At 39.5% G+C, this 16,351-nt stretch overlaps 1 protein-coding gene across 1 annotated transcript in view; it reads left to right on the top strand.

Moving 5' to 3' along the window:
* Positions 1-663: 663 nt before the first annotated feature.
* The window catches only part of HDAC2 (histone deacetylase 2), a 32,307-nt gene continuing 16,619 nt past the window's right edge, over positions 664-16,351 (top strand). The window contains exons 1-5 of the mRNA XM_059082867.2: positions 664-1,322; positions 11,943-12,055; positions 13,150-13,267; positions 15,176-15,250; positions 15,752-15,890. Coding sequence (XP_058938850.1) covers positions 1,271-1,322; positions 11,943-12,055; positions 13,150-13,267; positions 15,176-15,250; positions 15,752-15,890 — 497 coding nt within the window. The 5' untranslated portion in view covers positions 664-1,270. The remainder of the gene's footprint in view (positions 1,323-11,942; positions 12,056-13,149; positions 13,268-15,175; positions 15,251-15,751; positions 15,891-16,351) is intronic.

Here is a 16,351-nt window from a genome sequence, read left to right as displayed (position 1 = left end):
CCTCCGCTTCCCCCAGTCACCTGCAAGGTGGCTGGCTTAGAGTAGGTAGGTGCTCGATATTTGTTGACTTGTTGAACACAGGGACAAAGGTATTTATAACTTCCAAGAGTTTTGGAAGTCCTTTCTCTGAACTTCTGCACCCATCTTTCAGTGCCCAGCTATCAGAAGCAGTCATAATGGAGTAGCTAGGGTGTATGGATTTTGGAGAAAGACTGAAATCAAACTCCAGACCATCAACATTTGAGAGGATCAAGTTCCTTAATCTCCCTATTTATAAAGAAGAACTAGAAATAATACTTACATCCCAGCGTTGTTGGGAGTCTCAATTGAGTTAACAGGTTATCTATTACAAATAGGTATCAATGAAATACATCATAAATGCAAACACTCAGAACCGTATCCAACACATAAATGCATTCCATAAATGCCCATTCAAACCCAGGTACTCCTTAATGGCTGCAGTAGGTCCCCTTAACAGGTCAGAACCTCCGAGCAATTATCAGCAGAAAATGAAAAAATAAATGAAATCCACGACGACCCAGTATAGGGGTCGTGGGCTGCAGCTCAGCGGGTTCCATGCGGTCGAAGGGGTGGGAGACTGGTCTCTCCCCGCCCGGCTCGGAGCACGTGGTCCGCCCGGGCGGGAGCTTCGCCACAGTGGGGGAGGGGAACGGCGTGGGACATCGCGGAGGGGGTCTAGGCGGCCCCGGCTACGGTTGGGGAGGCGCCGACTGCGCAGGCTCAAGATAGGCGCAACCACTGTGCGAAGATCCGAAGGGGGGGAGCGTTCACCTGGGTCCACGCTCTCTTTACTTACGGAGCGAAAGCCTGACTCTTCTTAAAAATCGTTTTCCGACTGTATTTGTAGCCGCGCTGCGCAAGTTGTTCATCATTAGAAGGCCTCCTTCCCCAGAACTAAAGAAGCCTCTTTCTCTAGTCCTGCCCCCTCCTCCCCCGTGGAGTCACAGTGGACGCGCCCCACCTCCCCTCGGCCTCCGGAGGTAGTTTGGCTGCCCCCTCCCCCTCCCCAGTGTCGCGAGTTGGCGCCGCTGCCACCCCCCGGTTCGCGCTCTCGGCCACTCGGCCGGGCGGTACCGAGCCCTCCCGGCACTCCCCTCCTCTCCTCCCTCCGGCCCTCTGGCCTGCCTTTCCCCGCGGCACTGCCACCCCCCCACCTTCGCCCCAGCCCTCTTCTCTCCCCGCCGAGCCGCGGCGGCAGCAGCAGCAGCAGTCAGAGGAGGAGCCGGAGGCGGCGGTGGCCGGGGAGCCCATGGCGTACAGTCAGGGAGGCGGCAAAAAGAAAGTCTGCTACTACTACGATGGTGAGAGGCAGGCAGGCCGGCGGGTGGGTGGGCGGGCAGGGCTGCGGCGCCTGGCCCGGAGCCGCATCTGGCTCTGCGGCAGCCGTCGCGAGTGGTCGCCGGTGCTGAGGGGTCAGGAGGAGGGACCGACGTTTGGCCGCATCTTAACCCATTCGCGACCCGACGCTGTCTGGCAGCCTCCGCGGGGAGCTAAGTGGACGCCCCACTTTTCCGTCCTGCCCCTCTCCCTCCCGCAGTGCGGTCCGCCGCCGGCCTACCCTGGCTTCGTGCTGGTGCGAAGGAGACGGCCCTCCCTCGCGCCTCTCCCGTCCGCCGCTCGTGGGAGGGAGGTTTGGGGTCCCCTGCTCCGGCCGCCTGCACCCGGTTTCTCCCCCCGGGTCAAAACAGCTACCCGGGCCCAGACTCCACACAAAGCCCCACGGCCGCGAGAGCTCCGCCCCTCGAGCCCCCATCTCTCCTCTCCCCTCCCCTCCTCCGCTCCCCTCTGTCCCCGGCTGGCCCGAGCGTCTTCTCCTTTCTCTGCCCCCGGCCTCTCCCCGCACCTCTCGACCCGGGTGGGTGCTGGAGAGTAGCCCCTGAGGGTGGGGGCCCACGTGCGCCTTGAGGCGCGCTCACACCCCTGTTTTGCGTGGGATCCATCTCTCTCCTTTGTTTGCCGGGTTCTTTGAGCGCCACTTTCTCAGCATTCAAATGAAAAGGCTTCACTTCCTCAATAAAAATGAGGTTTTCGAGTTTGAGGTAGTCAGGCTTCACGGGAAATAAGACGGTGGTAGGGCATCGTAGAGCTGTTGCTGCTTGTGTTGTCGATCTGACTCGATGGGTCCTGGCTTGCCTCTCTGAGAGGTGGTTACCACCCACTTCTTTGTTGCTTTGTTCGATCAGGAAAAGGTGTGGGACAGATAGCATTGGCATTTGTCTTGCGAAGGCTGTTTCTAGGCGATGGGAGTCCTGGTGCAGGGAAACTTTGAGGAGCAGTGCAGAAAGCGCTAAATAATCAGAAAAGCTTGAGCTCATGGAACAGTAAATTATAAAAGTCAGATAATTTCATTTTAGGGGTTCTTCTCATTTGCAATTTGAGCAGTAAGTCTTCTTGAATCCTGTTTCTTGTGCCGGTCAAAATACAATGAAAGGAGCAGTTGCCTTTTTTACAGATTGCACAAAGACGTTAACTTGGTAAATAGTTCCTAGTAGGTTACTCTCCAGAGAAGAAATTCTAAAATTTAACAAAGAACCTAGGTTCAGAGACCTGAAAGTCCATCTGATTTGTGAGAAGCGATACAAATTTTGGAAGCTGTTTACTACATTCAATGTATTATAAACCGTAAAATCTTAGAGCGGTGGAAATATCTTACAGGACTAGGTCAGAATAAATCTCACTTTAATTTTAAAATGGCCATATCATATCTCTTCAGTTATCAAGGATGAATCATTTTAATGCCTATTTATATAAAATAACCACTTGTGGAAAATTTGTGGGAAAATTTGGGGAAAAATCTAAAACCTTACAGAAGAAACAAATTGTTTGATATTTGGTAGCTAGTGCTAAATAGTCACAGCCATGTTTTTAAAATATATTTTGAGAGAACTGCATGTATGTGTGATACAAATTGATTTGAAATTATGCCATCATGGGGGGGGTGGAGATGGGAGTACTTTTTTTTTTTTTTTTTTTTGAGGTGCGCGGGCCTCTCACTGTTGTGGCCTCTCCCGTTGCGGAGCACAGGCTCCGGACGCGCAGGCTCAGCGGCCGTGGCTCACGGGGCCAGCCGCCCCGCGGCATGTGGGATCTTCCCGGACCGGGGCACGAACCCGTGTCCCCTGCATCGGCAGGCGGATTCTCAACCACTGCGCCACCAGGGAAGCCCCGGGAGTACATTTTAATTTTAACGTGAATTATTAACGTTTCTTAAAGTTAATTCTTTAAGAATTCACACATATTTTGGGTCACTGGCCTGGTCTTGCCTTCCATGACCAAATTGGAAAGTAAATAACCATGTCATGTATGTAAGTTAATTTTTAAAACAACATTGTTTCTCTAAAGTTTAGAGATTTGTTGTTGTCAGGGCTTTGGGTAGAGAAGAAAGGTTTTATTTAAAAGGTTGGGGTAACTGGTGCTAAGGCTTTTCCTGGAGCTGTTAGTTGCTGTTGACAGTGATAGGCTCTGATGAAGTAAGCTGCTTGAAACTTCTTGGCACCAGACTTGAACCGTAGAACCAGGAGGTGCACTTAAGTTGCAGTTTTATCAGCTATTTGTTCCTGGGCCTGTTTCTGATGAGCCTTTGTTGAGGGAATGGGAGCAAGTACTGGTCCCAAAGGTGGGATGCAGACTTGATAGAAAGAGTAATCTTTGATTGTGACTTAAGTACTTTATAGTGGACCATACAACTGCCTTATCTGATGGCCAACAGCAGGTGTATAACAATGTTTTGGTATCTGGTTAGGTTATCTGTCTTTTGTCTATGGCTGTTCCTTGACTAATTTTTAGAATGGAATTTGTAGTTGCTTACATTTGGAATATGGTTTGAGTTCTTTTTGTGGGCGTGGGGCTAATAAAATATTTTGCAGAGGTTATTAAATTGAAGGGGCATTATTATGCTAATTCTTTGTATGTGATAGTGTGTTAAGCTGTGCATAGTTAATTTCAAAGCTTACATTTTCATCACCAGAAAAACCCTATTTTGTCAGCTTATAAAGGTAGCCATAGTAGTTTTTTCTTTTTAATTGTGAGGAAAGAGGATGCAAGTAAAGCAGCTTGTGCACAGGGAACTGACGCTAAGGTACACAACATGGATTGGATTGGGAGTGTGTGGTGTCAATAATAATAGGGCCTTAATCTATTAGACTAGAATAGCTGGTTTTAACTTGTTAGTAAAGGAAGTAGAAGGAAGAAATATAAAGAGGAAAGGAGTGAAGTAGCAAATTCTGTAACCATAGGAATCCTACCTTTAGGCTTACTGGGACCATTAGGACTACTCTTGGTGACACAGAGAGAATGTCTAGCAAATGAAAGGGGCTTCTAAAGACATATGTTCTTTTCTCTGTACACATTACAGTCTTCAGTATCATACCCTTTAGATCACTGGAATGATGGTTTAAAGTGAACCTTCAGGCACTGATGGATAAAGTATTCTTAAACCTTGAGGACAAGTAAGAGAAGTTTTTACTTATTGCAGCTATTGACTCATTTCCAAAAACATATATCTAAATCTGGACCTTCTAGTATATACTGCAAGATTGTCAGTAATCTATAAACGATATAGTTAGATCCTTTCTGGCTTTAAAATAATGTGACTTCTGGGAATTCCCTGGCAATGTGGTGGTTAGGGCTCTGAGCTTCCACTGCAGGGGGCATGGGTTCTATCCCTGATCGAGGAACTTGGATCCCACACGCCACACAGAGCGGCCAAAAGAGAAAAGTAAAAAATAAAATGATGTGATTCTGTACTTAAATGTAATTGGCAAACCAAGCTTTGTTAGGCTCTGATTAAATACTCACATTATTAATGCTTTATCTAGAAATGTTAAGTGTACTTTCTTTTAAATTAAGCTTGAGGCCAATTACATTTAGTGTCTTTTACTGTATATACAATATAATAGGATTGTATATATAAAAATTTATATGATTACATGAATTGCTGTGTGTTGTATTTTTCCCTTTTCTGATAGGATACATCAAACTATTTGGAGACAAGTGGTTCAGAGAAAAGCACTCAACACTGTACAAAGAGTTACCAAGATCATGTCTCCCAATATACTCCTAGTTTACTGTAGCACATTATAAGAATTCTGCTTGGCAGCCAACCATTGACAGATTTCCTTAGACGTTTACTTATAACAGTGATGCGAAAGCCTTTTGCTAGGTAGTCTTTAATGTAATTGCATGGGTTCTTAGCTATAGTATAAGTCGTTATTATCCATAAAATAGGTAATTTTTCTTTGGAGGCAGATCAGGGTGCTGAATGAATTATAGCAGCAGTTCACAAATACCAATGGTTTTAATTGCACATCATTAATTTAAACATAGTAGAACATAAGACTGAGATTTTCATGTACTTGGATTCTCTTCCCCCAGATTTTTTTTACCATTTACTTCCTTCAAATTTCACCTTTTCAGAGAAGCTTTTCCCTATTACCTTAATCCCTGTTACTGCTTTTCTCCCTATCAATTATACCCCCTAATTTTTGTCTCTCTTCCCACTAGAATATAAACTTCATGAGGACAGAATCTGTTTTGCAGATGTCTATACTTTCACCAGCCTAAATATAAATTAATAAACATTTTTTACATTATTGATGAATAAATGATTAACACCTTATATTTTTATAGCTGGAGCACTTTCATATAATATTCTCTCTAATTCTTACACCCACTCTAGTTACAGACAGGTAGGATGAGTGGTGTTTTATTTATTTTCCCCATGAAAATAGATTCATATCTCTGTTTGACTCAGTCTACCACTTAATCCTTTTCTACATTGTCTAGTTTTAATGTCCAAGGAGAGATCAACATCTGGTACCTAAAAGATTTTTATTTTTTCCTTTGGTGACCCAAGAGTAGAACTATTGCCACTGCTATTTTAAAAAAAGGAGGTTTCTCTGCTACCAAAAAAAAAAAAGTAGTAGTAATTATGTCTTTCCATTAACAAAAATTTTAAATGCTTGTGTTGACAAATCCTTAAAACAGTTGGAATTGGGGAGGGTGGGTAGTTATCTCTTAGGGAATAATAACAGCATTGAAACATGGATGAGATAAGATTTAAAAGTTCAAGTGTAAGGGTGAAGTCAGCTTTGGGTTCAGAAATATCAAATGGGCTTAAAATCCCTACTGTGTGCCAGGAAGAGAAAAGATTGAAGTCCTAAGAAGAAAATATAAGACCGTATTAGAAATAAATGCTGGAAAGGGTGTGGGAAAAAGGGAACCCTCCTACACTGTTGGTGGAGATGTAAATTGGTACAGCCTCTATGGAGAACAGTGTGGAGGTTCCTTAAAAAACAAAACAGAGCTACCATATGACCCAGCAATCCCACTCCTGGTCATATATCTGGAGAAAACTCTAATTCAAAAAGATTCATGCACCCCAGGACTTCCCTGATGGTGCAGTGGTTAAGAATCTGCCTGCCAATGCAGGGGTTACAGGTTCGAGCCCTGGTCTGGGAAGATCCCATGTGCCGTGGGGCAACTGAGCCTGTGCGCCACAACTACTGAGCCTGCACTCTAGAGCCTGCGGGCCACAACTCCTGAGCCCTTGCGCCACAATTACTGAAGCCCGCACGCCTAGAGCCCATGCTCCTCAACAAGAGAAGCCACCTCATTGAGAAGCCCGCACACCACAACAAAGAGTAGCGCCTGCTCACTGCAACTAGAGAAAGCCCGTGTGCAGCAACAAAGACCCAATGCAGCCAAAATTAAATAAATAAATTGATTTTAAAAGAAAAAGGATACATGCACCCCAATGTTCATTGCAGCACTGTTTACAATAGCCAAGACATGGAAACAACCTAGATTTCCAGTGACAGAGGAATGGATAAAGGTGTGGTGCATATATACAATGGACTATTACTCAACCATAAAAAAGAATAAAATAATGCCATTTGCAGCCACATGGATGGACTTAGAGATTATCATACTAAGTAAAGTAAGTCAGACAGAGAAAGGCAAATATCATATGATATCACTTATACGTGGGACCTAAAAAAATGATGCAAATGAACTTACAAAACAGAAACAAGACTCACAGACTTAGGAAACTAATTTATGGTTATTACCAAAGGGGAAAGGTGGGAGGGAGGGATATATTAGGAATTTGGGATTAACATATACACACTACTGTATATTAAATAGTTAATCTGTATAATACTGTATAGCACAGGGAACTCTACTCAGTACCTTGTAATAACCTATGAGAATCTGAAAAAGAATAGATATATGTATAACGAAGTCACTTTGCTGTACATGTGAAACTAACACAACGTTGTAAATCAACTATACTCCAATGTAAAATAACAATCTAAAATTTTTTTTAAAAAATGTCTTTAAGGAGAAAAAAAAAAAAAAGACTGTTAGATAGTAAGAGAGGGGACCTTTGTAGGGTAAATCAGACAAGGCAAGGCCTGAAGGCAGAGAATGGACCAGCCTCCTTAAAAGAGTTTTCCTACATAAGACATTGCAAACTTCAAAGGCTGGGTAGTTAGGAAGAACCTGGTGCACATAACAGAAAGGAAGCCAAGAAGAAGACATGGGGAACTGTAGGGTGCCAGGCCACACAAGACTTTGTGGTAAGAGATTTGGACTTGAATATTCAGGAAGTAGAAAGCCATTGAAGGTTTAGTAGAGAGAACTCTGGAAAGTGGAGAAAGAATGGTAAAGAGTAATAGAATGTGAACACTGAAAGCAAGAATTGAGTATATATTGGTCCATGTACAAGATGATTGCAACTGATAGACATGGACATATTTAAGAGGTTTTGGGAGTAAAACCTATAGAACTTGTTGATGGATTGGAAATGGATTTGGGGCTTTGTGATGACTGAATAAAGGATGGCTCCTAAATTTCTGAATTGAGCAGTTAGGTGACTTATTCTTGAGAGAAGAGGATTTAGGGCAGCACTCTTGATTCACTGACTTACCCAAGCACCTGCCTGGCACACGGTAGGCTCTTGGTCTGTTCAGTGAATGAGTGAACTTGAGAAACCCCTAATATTTCAAGGTTGGTGGAGGAGTGGCTGTGGGGTGGTAGTAAAGTCCAGGAACGTGATATTGTGGAAGCCAAGAGTGGATATTTCAAGAAGTGGCCAGTGTGTTAAAGCCACTAGTGGACTAACTAGTCTGTGGAAGACAAAAATGATGCAGTAGCTCTCTGTTTTTTCCTGAATCATTTTTCAGTCAGCTTTTCTTCAGGGGTATATTTTATATTTCATAGTCCTGAAATCCAAAATTATCTGAAAGGTGAAAAAAAATTTTTGTAACTCATTTGGAATCAAAAGTTTAACCTGAATTAATGTTTATCATCTTTATTCCTCTTATTCTGAATATTCGTACATTTTTGCTACAGAAATATTAATGTTTGATTACAGAATGCTGCCCAGTCTCCAGGTTATCACATAATATCTGGCAGATGTATCATTTTACATTTATAAAATCTGTAAAAGTCTGAAATGTATCTAGTCTCAAGGACTTTAGAGGACTTAAGATAAAAGAGATTGTAGACCTTAGTAGCCACTTCTGATAGCTTCTTGAAGAGTAAGTAGTTTTGAAAAGTTTGCAGATAACTAAATCTTTTTGGTAATTACTTCACATTGACAGAGTTTGTTGTATTCAAGGAACCACTTTGAGCTAATTTTCCTGGATACTTATTTCATTGGTAAAGCATTTTAAAGTATTTTGATGAAAATCAGGGTAACATTTAAAATGCCCAAATTACATTACTGACCATTTAAATCAGATGAATGAAATCCATAGGTTTTTAAAACTAAGAAAAGCCATTTTATCTTTATGAAGAAGTGGATGGCTGCAAAGCACGGAAAAAGGTTGGAGATGGTTCTTTTAGACCCCCCCTTACATTTTGGAAGAATTCTTCATAAGCCAAATAGCAGTTATCTGTAGCTTGGCTGCCCTTGTGGACATGTGTCATTTAGGTAGTGTGCATATTCTTCTTTTTTAAAAAAAATAATTAATTTTTGTCTGCATTGGGTCTTTGTTGCTGCATGCGGGCTTTCTCTAGTTGCAGAGGTGGGGAGCTACTCTTCCTTGCAGTGTGCACGCGGGCTTCCCATTGTGGTGGCTTCTCGTTAAAGAGCATAGGCTCTAGGTGCACGGGCTTCAGTGGTTGTGGCATGCAGTCTTGGTAGTTGGGGCACACAGGCTTAGTAGTTGTGGAGCATGGGCTTGGTTGTTCCGCAGCATGTGGGATCTTCCCGGACCAGGGATCGAACCCGTGTACCCTGCATTGGCGGGTGGATTCTTAACCACTGTGCCACCAGGGAAGCCCAACAAAGAACTTAAGTCTTTATTAAAATGTTTGTATTCTGTATTATGTCCTTTTATTGTCAGGCTTCCCCCTACTGTTTCTTTCTAGGTTCTATAAGTGCTGTTGCTTTCCCAGTAGATACTACTTAAGAAGATTGGCAGAGTTGCCTTGCCTGAGTTTGAATCTAGCTCCTCTATTGCTAGCTGTGTGACTTTGACAATATCACCTGACTTGTCTGCATCTCATCCATCTTCACTATTATAGAATAGGAAAGTAGTAATAATACCTACATCATAGGGTTGTTGAGAAGATTAACAGATAATACACATGAAGTGCTTAGAATAGTGCCTTCTAGTAAGCTGTCAATAAATGTTAATGCTAACAACTTTTTTTTTTTTTTGCGGTACTCGGGCCTCTCACTGCCGTGGTCTCTCCCGCTGTGGAGCACAGGCTCTGGACCCACAGGCCCAGCCGCCCTGCGGCATGTGGGATCCTCCTGGACAGGGGCACGAACCTGTGTGCCCTGCATCAGCAGGCGGACTCCCAACCACTGCGCCACCAGGGAAGCCTTTTTTTTTTGCTAACATCTTTTTTTATCATATACTCTTGCTGAGAAATTGCAACTGTACTTTCCCTTCTATAGATTATTGTGGTCTTTCCCATTATTAGATTAGTGATTACTTTTCACTGGCTTCTCAGTATGTACATAACTAGAGTATTTGATCTTAAGATACGGTAGATATTAGAGACATTTCATCTTGATAATTCTTACACGGGGCAGATGGAAGTTACGTGAAGACTAGTTTCTTTATTTGTACTCTCCTCATCTCCTTTGGTAGTGATGATAACTTAGAAATACCTTCCTTGCATTAACCTTAGGTCAATGATGCTTTGTGTCTCTAGTGGGCTTTCTACATCTAAGAATTCATTGAGACCAGGCTGCTTTCAAGGAACTTTATGTGTACTACCACGATGTAGAGCAGAGCTTTATAGCTTGGGGAGGTAGTTTGTTTCCTGCATTCATAGCCTCTAAATTGTGATAAATGCAGAGGAGTGTCCCCATAGCTCTGCTTTGCTACTTGTCTGTATTGTCTTAGCTTTACTGTTGGTACAGGTTAAGAAAGGTTACTTTCCTTTTAAATGACCATGTGTATATATGAATTGTTTTCAGAAGAGAGCTTGTGTTGAAAATGAAGAGTTAATAAGTAAATTAGAGGTGTGGTACCAACAAAATCAATTAGTAGTAGTATTAGAAACGGTTATGTTATAAAAGTGAATGTTTATCCTGGACTGTTATCAAAAATATGGAAGAGAGAAGCAAAAGTTTTTGAATTCTTAGTTTTCATTAAACAAACCAAACAAGGTGTGTATTTAGGCAAGATTTTGAAAGATTTTTTTTTTTGAACTAGAAGGGGAGTAAATGACATTCTTTATCCCTAGTTTTTATTATATGAACCCATGTTTAAATGATTAACTTCAAACCATTAAAATCAGCTTGGCTATATCCTAACAAAATTTTAGAATTGACTATTTAAAAACTAGAATCAGTACCGAAGGTAATTTTTAATAAAGGCTGTTGTAAAAATTACCCATTACATTAGAAAAATGGTATATATTTAAGTGGCATCCTTAACACTTTTTATTATAGAAACACTGGATCTTTACCTAAATATTAATTTCGTTGAAATTTGGTAGACAAAAATCTGGGATTTTGGTGTTATTTTATTTAAAGTAAAATCTTATGTGTCAGTTTTAAGACCTTGGGATGTAATATAAAAAGATAGGTTAAGAATTATAACTTTTTTTTTTTTTTGCGATGCGCGGGCCTTTCACTGTTGTGGCCTCTCCCGTTGCGGAGCACAGGCTCCGGACGCGCAGGCTCAGCGGCCATGGCTCACGGGCCCAGCCGTTCCGCGGCACGTGGGATCTTCCTGGACCGGGGCACGAACCCGTGTCCCCAGCATCAGCAGGCGGACTCTCAACCACTGCGCCACCAGGGAAGCCCGGAATTATAACTTTTTAATCATGAAGAATGAGAAAAAATATCCTTATTACCTTGAAAAATGTAATAAGTATGTCATCATAGCAAAACTTTATTTAGGATCCAAATTTCAGTTACCAAAATTTTTATTGACTGTGATACGGATATATAAAACATTGTAGCCACGATAATACCAACTATAAATGATTTTTGGCATGCCAGTGAATCATCCAAGAAGCAATATTTGCTATAAAATTTTTAAGTCATACTGGTGAAACTCAGAGAATGTACCTTAAGCATCTACATTTGCCAGTAAATACTAAAAGCAGGTATCACTCTAAGGAACAAAAACTCCTTTTGTGAGTAAAGAGTATTTTATTTGGGCTAATCCTAAATAAGAAAGTTCAGTAAACTAAAAATCAGAAAAGCTTGCTTGCCTTAATCTTTGAACAAACAAAATGTATTGATGGAGTCATCAGTATGTAAAAGTGTGCATATAGGATCTTGGTTTTCTAATACAGTTTGAAAGTTGCAAAATTTTAAATTATTATTTAAGATTTCAAATAAAGCTTATTTAGGTGATAAATGTGGTCTAATGGTGGACACATAAATTTAAATAGTTCATGAAGATTCTCTTGTCTGTATTGTTCATTTTGTCTCTTTCCTCTTCTAGGTGATATTGGAAATTATTATTACGGACAGGGTCATCCCATGAAACCTCATAGGATCCGCATGACCCATAACTTGCTGCTAAATTATGGCTTGTATAGAAAAATGGAAATATATGTGAGTATACCTTTTGGTAAATATTCACTGTTTGTTTAAATCACTACTTTGAAACTTTGTTTTCAAAGTTGGAGGGCATTTAGCAGATGAAAAGGTGTGGAAGAAAACAAGCTCCTCTTTTTGTTTTATTCTTCAGAGAAAACTTGAGAGTGTGGGAGCTGTGGCCTCTTTTTTTTCCTATTCCTTCAACCATTTTAAAAAAGTTTCCCTTCCCCAGGTTTTCACATAACTGGAGACCAACTCAATTTAGCATACTAAATATTTTTGTTATGATTGACCTGTCTGCTGCTGAAGAGTTGACTTGGGACTATTACAAAAGAATTATTCAGAAAATTAATCCTACCAGTATTTTTCGGCATATAGGAACACTGTATTAGTGAGCAAGCAAAGTGTCTTTTGTAGAAGACATGGGAGTATAGATAAACAGATGTAAGATGCAACAATTCATCCACTTGGGGAGAAAAGAAAGACTTGAAGCAGTTAACAATGTTGGGTAATATATGTGAGCTTCTCTGTTTCAGATTATAGACATTTAGAGAAGAGGAGTTGGATAAGACTTTCAGTCAGGAAGCCTTGTGGCAGAAATGTGTCAGAAATGAAAAGATCCTAGGAACAAGGATGATTTGGATAGTCAAAGGAAAAGGAAGAGAGATCATGAACTAATAGAGAATGAATCTCATTCTACCTGAATGAGTCTCACTCATCCTTCCTGAAGCTTTTTGGTTATTGATGAAATTACTGGATATAGAGCAGGAGGTTTGTGATAGAAAATAAGAGAAAGTAGAGTTTATGAACATGGATTAGTCTTTAGAAGGGTTGACCTATTTCCCCTAAAATAAAAGGAGTGATTAATTCATAGTTGGTGTTAGGCCTGCCTAATCCTTTTTAAAGGAATGTGAATTATCTTTGGATTTGATTTCTATTTTCTAAAACATACATGTATAAATTTGGATTTGCTTCGGAATTTATCTATTTTGTTCTGGCAGATCTAGTTCTTTTGAGAGTATTGTTAGGGGAAATTGTATACTTTGTGTTTGGTAACCCTGATGTAACCAGTTGTAATTCCACAATTCTGACTTTATTTTTCTTCCCAGAGGCCCCATAAAGCCACTGCTGAAGAAATGACAAAATACCACAGCGATGAGTACATCAAATTTCTACGTTCAATAAGACCAGATAACATGTCCGAGTATAGTAAGCAAATGCAGAGATGTACGTTTCTATGTTAAAAGTATATATTAGTAGTGATAATATAAATGAATACTTTTAGAAGCTTCATAATCAGCTATCCAAATCTAGATATTTTCCTGATCTAAAATATTGTTTTAATTATTTACTGATTTAAAAAGTCCGTGAAACAATACTAAAGCTACTTTAAAAAAAAACCTACTTGAAGCTTATTGGTCTCCCAAACTGCCAAGGGCTATTTGGATCTTTGCGCTTTGTTTTGGTTCCTTGTTAACTTTGGGATAATGGATATTGGTGGGGAGACCTCACTCCCCTGCTTTTAAAAAAAAAAAAAAAAAAGATCGTATTTTGGCCTTAGCTTGGTGTATATACCTCTTGTCTTCTGTTTGGGTGCTTTAGTTAATCTGGACTATTCCAGAAAGTTCTAAAAAACAAAACTGAATTTGCCTCCTATAGGCAACTGTTTACATTGAATTTACAACTACATGCTTACATTGTATTAGGTATTGTAAGTAATCTAGAGGTGATTTAAATACATGAGAGGATGTTCCATGGGTTGTATGCAAACAGTATATAAGGGATTTGAGCATCCCCAGATTTTGGTATCCTCAGGGTCTTGGAACCACTCCCTTGTGGATACCAAGGGACAATTGTACATATAATTTGTACTTCCCTTTGTTGTATTAGTGAAGCTTTTGATTCTCTTCTACATAGTGTTCTCTTTTGTAGATAAAAGGTATTTTATTACTAGAGATTGGTTGACTTGAAGATGGAATGCAAAATGTCATTCTAAAATGACTGGAACAGTGTCTTTTAAAGCTGGATACTGGAATTCACTCACCGATGTTTTTATTGATGGACTTAACTAATGATTTTTTTAAAAAAAGAACAATTTCAATAATACTAAGTTAAGTGTAGTTGCTAGACATCTCATAAATTCATAGAACTTCATGTACATTTCTACCATAGATTATCTCATTTGATTCAGTAAAATGCTGTAATATAAGTAGATATTGTTTGTCCCTGTTTTTTCAGTGGGGATTCAGGATTAGATTAAGTCATGGGTAGCCCTAAGGTAAATGAATTAACAGGACTGGTTTAAAATTTACATAATACTGAATTGTATTAAGATTGTGATCATATCTGAATAGCAGGAAGCTAAAATTTATTCATTATAGTGTCAATAAATTAAGGATGTGCAAAGCTATATAAAATAATGACCCTTTTTTTGAAGAGGATATAAATTAAGGGATGAAAAACTGACAAGGGTTATATGCATCACGACATATTTAGTTCCTCTTTCATTCAATACTAATGAACTAAATATGTTGTGATGTGTGGTATATCTGCATGTGTTGTCTCCTTGTGCCTTAAATATTTCTTTTGTATCTTGGCTGTCATGAGCTTAGTTAATTCTTAACCATCTTTCAAGATCAATGCTAACCATGGATGTAGGGAACCAACTGTTACATCTTTTTGGTAACCACCAAAATACATTTCAAAGTTTTGGATGTTCTGTGTACTTAAGGAGCTTTAAAGAATGTAAATCGTAAAGCAACTGAAGTTACTTATTTAAAGTTTTTAGAATTTTGATTAATTTACTGTCGTATGTTTAAGGAGAAATGCCTGGAAAATTTAAGCCCATGTTATAATTAAATAACACCAAATACCTTTTATATTTTGATAGCTATTGATTTCTTGTTAATAAAGCAGACATATTCCACAAATAATCATGTTAAGAATTGGTGGTGGTATTTCACATATAACACTTTAACTGCCTTGGATAAAATTGCAAACTTTAGATTACTGCTGTGCTATGTATGTTTTATGATTGCATCAAACAAACATTATTTGTAGGAAATAGTTTTTGTAAGAAAAAGCTTTCATTAATTCACAGAATGAATTGAAATTAATGAAATCCATCTTCCACAGTTAATGTTGGAGAGGATTGTCCAGTGTTTGATGGGCTCTTTGAGTTTTGTCAGCTTTCAACTGGTGGTTCAGTTGGTAAGTGTCCTGATTTGGTCAAATTTGAAAGTTGATTTAAACTTGGTATGTATCTTTTGGGTTATTTGCTTAGAACAAGTTTTAATAGTGGCGGATTTTAATAACAAAAAGTGTGTTTAGCAGAGTACAGTTCTCTTTAACTGGGCCTCCCTCCATGTTTTGGGATCATAATGTTTCAAACTTTTTTAAAAAATTTTCAGTTTGTTACTTCAGTTGCATTTTCACTTAGAGACTTCTAGCTACCATTGTCACTACTCCTTTCCATCTATGTGCTCTTATTTAATCGGATCACAACTATAGGAAAATAGTTATCTAAGGAGAAACTGTTAATGCCCTTGATAATGATCCTTTTATGGTCTTATACTCTTATACTCTTTTTATACTCTTTATACTCTTGCTTATTTGCTTATGCATGGCATACTCTTTCCACTAGGGCTTTTGTCTAGTTATACTAATTTTTTATCTTAAACATTTAAAAGTCTCCCCTGTCTTGTTTGTTAGCTGGGGCTGTGAAGTTAAACCGACAACAAACTGATATGGCTGTTAACTGGGCTGGAGGATTACATCATGCTAAGAAATCAGAAGCATCAGGATTCTGTTATGTTAATGATATTGTGCTTGCCATCCTTGAATTACTAAAGTAAGTTAATTTGTGTTGATGTTTTTCCTATGAAGAAGTGTTTTATTTAAAACAAAAATCTATGGCTTAAAAAAAAAAAAGTGAACAGTGGGTTGAAAATAGTTAATGGTGAATCATCATCTGTGGATTCATTCCAAACCATTGTAAAAACACAGGAAATTTGCCCAGTCCTTGATTATTAAGAATGAGAAGTACATATCAATGTTTGAGGCTCCATTAAGTACCTTTCTAAAAAATATTAGAAGTAGTTTGACAATTTAGATTGGAGGTATAGTTTTAATTAATGAAAAATGACATGACCCTAGAAGTTTGTTCTAACATTTTGTAAGTTTTAACTTTTGAAGGCAAAAATTTGAAACCTATGTTAAAGGAAATTTGTTTACCTATTGAATGAGACCAGCTAACTGCCTAGCTTCCACATAGAATGGGGTTTTGTGCTAATAGATATAATCATCTAAGTT

The sequence above is a fragment of the Kogia breviceps genome, chromosome 13 (assembly GCF_026419965.1).
Source record: "Kogia breviceps isolate mKogBre1 chromosome 13, mKogBre1 haplotype 1, whole genome shotgun sequence".
NCBI lineage: Eukaryota > Metazoa > Chordata > Mammalia > Artiodactyla > Physeteridae > Kogia > Kogia breviceps.
Note: the sequence above shows the minus strand (reverse complement) of the source record. Positions and strands in the feature narration are given on the sequence as shown.